Source organism: Myotis brandtii, unplaced genomic scaffold (assembly GCF_000412655.1).
Source record: "Myotis brandtii unplaced genomic scaffold, ASM41265v1 scaffold3662, whole genome shotgun sequence".
NCBI lineage: Eukaryota > Metazoa > Chordata > Mammalia > Chiroptera > Vespertilionidae > Myotis > Myotis brandtii.
Window position 1 is genome coordinate 13,509 of NW_005364071.1, and position 3,652 is coordinate 17,160.

Genomic DNA, 3,652 nt, shown 5'->3' on the forward strand with positions numbered 1-3,652 from the left:
AGTCATGAGCAAGAGGAGTCTGATAAATAATATATTTATTAAAAAACACATCAGTAGTTTTACCTGTGGGGTTTAATGCTCAGGGGCTACATAGTATGAGCTGTGAGTGTGAACACCTGCTCCCTCAGTCACACTGTGCAGGCCCCAGGGATGCTTCTCCATTTATTAAAAACACATCAGTAGTTTTACCTGTGGGGTTTAATGCTCAGGGGCTACATAGTATGAGCTGTGAGTGTGAACACCTGCTCCCTCAGTCACACACTGCAGGCTCCAGGGTGCTTCTCCACTTCTTTGTTCTCTGTCCTGAAGCTACAGGTGCCTGTTTCGTGTTGATGTGAATGTTTGTGGTTGTGCCTTTGCTGACATCAGATGGACCTGGAGTTTAGAAGAAGAGTTTAGAAGAGAAAAATCAACTTCAATGTAGAATCCACCTCAGAATATCCCCTGGAGAAGTGAGGGAGCAGGGGTATTTACTGTCATCTTTCTTTAGCCTTCAGATACTCTCACGGCCATTAAACCCCCAGCTCTTATAGCCGGCCCCAATGGCAGGCTGAGAAAATCCTCACATGGAGAGTTTTAAGAGCTTGCAATAGGCTACATAAAACAAACAAACAAACAAAAAATAAAAATCAACTTAACTTTGAAATACTTGCATTCAAAGAGCACAAATGCAGTAGATTCTCTCATAAGGAAGACTCACTGGCCAGCAGGGGTGGTGTCATTTTGTGTGTGATATTCCCAACAGCTAAACATGCAGCAGAGCGGAACACTGCACTATTAAAGCAGTCATATTCCTGGGCTGTGTGGCTGGTAAGTGTGTGTGTATGAAGGTGCAGATGTAAAATGCATGAAACATGATCCACATTTTCCAAAGAGAAACCCGAGGCTAAAAGAGGTTGAGTAACTTGTTGTCTCATAAAGTGCATTCGAGGTAGAGCTGCAGCTCAAAACCATTCCTCTCACGGCTCTACTCTTCCCACCACGGCTTCACGTTCCCGGAGTGTTTAAGATAATAGAAGGGAGCATCTCCTGACAATGATTTTCTCTCCCTGATACATGACCCCCACTTATTTCCCTCCTAAAAATCTCAAGTGTAAAAATAATAGGTTTTAACTAAATGTCAAAAAGATGTTCACTCTTGAATCATCTTTCTCTCTTGGTTCTTTAAACTCCTAAGTTATTCACCTTCTATAACTGAGAGAAAGTCTTCAAATGTTCATCCAGAGCCATTTGATGAAGGCTGCATTCCAGGCACTGGCTAAGGAACCTCCATAGAAAGCATCTGCCCGGAGACAGATGAGGTGGGTCAGCTCCAGTGCTGATTGGCTGCTTTCCTGGGGACTCTCCAGTGAGACCTTGTGTGGCTGCTCTCACAGGTTTTTATTCTCTGAAGTGGCTGCATCAGCCATCAGATGGAGCCGGACTCACTCCCCTTACTTCTTCCTTTGTCTCCATCATGTCTGGGAAGCCGGCTCTGTGGGCCCCCGGAGGCCCCTGGACAGCAGCTGTGATGGTGTGGCTGGTGGCGCTGAGTGTCCCAGTGGCTGAGGGCGGGGACTCTCCATGTGAGTGCAGGGCAGCTGCTCCGCAGCCAGCCCGGGATGGGCTCTGAGGGACCCTTGGCTGGGGCGTGGGGGGGCTATGACCTGAGAATAGTCTGTGATCAGCATTTCCTCTTTGGGAAAGGGAGCTGCTACATTCTCATGTCCGCCTTCTGGTGACAAGGTGAGGACAGGGCCATCTCAGGGGCTCCAGCCTGGGGATGTCCCAATGGGAGGGAGGAGACTGGCCACTGCCAGTGACAGGAAAATGGTTTCTCCAAAGAGGAGACAGCAGGACTTGTCCCCAAGACCTTGTCTGGACTAAAGACAAAGGGGCTCTGGTTGGGGAAAGGTGTGCAGCAGGTCTGTGGTGTCAGATTTGGGGAAAGGGCTCCCTGTCCTGAGCCTGAGCAGAGGGCTCACAGCAAACCCTGGCATCCGGGCAGCTGACCTGGTGCCACAGGCAGGGGCTCAGCTTCCTCCCAGGGACTTAGGGTCACACAGTGAGTGGGTGGGATTTCACCTTGAGTTGATGGTGGAGGGAACTGAGGAGAAAGGGAAAGTGAAGAGGGGATGACAGGCTGAGAAGCCATTTATTTCAGACAGGATTCTGTCTTCATGTAAACTGTCAGTCTTCCTACCACCCCTAGTGTAGGTGTCCTGGTCTTTCTACACAATTACCTTTATGCTCTGGGTGCTCTGGGCAACCTCCGGAGCTGACCTTTGGCACAGTCCCCCTGGGATGGAGCTGATCTAACTCGGAAGCCTGTGCCCTTTCCATGATGAGCCTCTCTTTCTGGGTTGGAGGGGTGGGTCCCTGGGACAGCACTGTTGGGGGGAAGGTCTGTGCCAGGAGGAGGGGCGAGAGCGAGCCCGTGCGGGGAGGACGCTGGTTCCTAGAGACTCGGTCCCCTCTCTACTCCCAGGCAGTTCCTGTGGCCAAGGCAGGGCGGGGCAGAGACTGGTTGGGGCGGGGCTGCAGATCTGTCCCTGGGAAGGTTCCTGGCGGGCTGGCAGCTCTGGAGAACAGCAAGGCCTGACAGGCTGCTCCCCGCAGAGGACTTCCTGTACCAGTATAAGCCCCGCTGCTACTACACCAACGGGACGCAGCGCGTGCGGATCCTGGAGAGCGTAATCTACAACCGGGAGGAGTACGCGCGCTTCGACAGCGACGTGGGGGAGTACCGCGCGGTGACCCCGCTGGGGCAGCGGCAAGCCGAGTACTGGAACAGCCAGAAGGACTTCATGGAGCAGAAGCGGGCCGAGCTGGACACCGTGTGCAGACACAACTACCCTATAGCTGAGGCAATAGCCTTGCACCAGCGAGGTGAGTGCCCCACCGGCCCCCTCGGCCGGGAAGAGTCTCCCTGCCCTGAGAGTGGCGGCTTCTGGGGCCCGAGCTCCAGCCACTGAAGGGACAGGGAGTCCAGCAGAGGAGAAAGGACCAGGGTCCCGACTGAGGGGGACCATGAGCGGGAATGAGGGGAGAGAGGGGACTGAGGGTGGGAATGAGGGGAGAGAGGGGACTGAGGGTGGGAATGAGGGGAGAGAGGGGACTGAGGGTGGGAATGAGGGGAGAGAGGGGACTGAGGGTGGGAATGAGGGGAGAGAGGGGACTGAGGGTGGGAATGAGGGGAGAGAGGGGACTGAGGGTGGGAATGAGGGGAGAGAGGGGACTGAGGGTGGGAATGAGGGGAGAGAGGGGACTGAGGGTGGGAATGAGGGGAGAGAGGGGGACTGAGGGCGGCAATGACGGGGAGAGGGGACTGAGGGCGGGAATGAGGGGGGAAGAGAGGAGGTTTGGCCCGGGAGGGGGAGGACTAGGGGATGGCACTGGCTCTGGCCCCTCAACTTGTCCACATCCCCGCCAGCCCACAAGGCATGCAGAGTGGGCCCAGGCATCTGCTTCTCTTTCCGCTGGTTCTGCACCTCCTGCCTCACACTCAGGTGTGTTTGCCTCCTTGTCCCTCACATTGAGGGAACTATGCCCGTGTCCTGTGTCCCTGTGCCCTGTGTCCGTGTGCTCCATGTCCTTGTGCCCTCTGTCCCTGTGCCCCTTGTCCCCTGCCCTCATGCTGCTGTGAGCTTGTAGCTGGACCACCTCCAACTTA

At 54.6% G+C, this 3,652-nt stretch overlaps 1 protein-coding gene across 1 annotated transcript; it reads left to right on the top strand.

Moving 5' to 3' along the window:
• The first annotated feature begins 1,386 nt into the window (after positions 1-1,386).
• On the top strand, positions 1,387-2,954 carry LOC102259226 (boLa class II histocompatibility antigen, DQB*0101 beta chain-like). The gene is made up of 2 exons (XM_014544487.1): positions 1,387-1,566; positions 2,600-2,954. The coding sequence occupies exons 1-2, from the start codon at positions 1,457-1,459 to the stop codon at positions 2,952-2,954; spliced, it is 465 nt and encodes a 154-aa protein (XP_014399973.1). The 5' UTR covers positions 1,387-1,456.
• Positions 2,955-3,652: the final 698 nt, after the last annotated feature.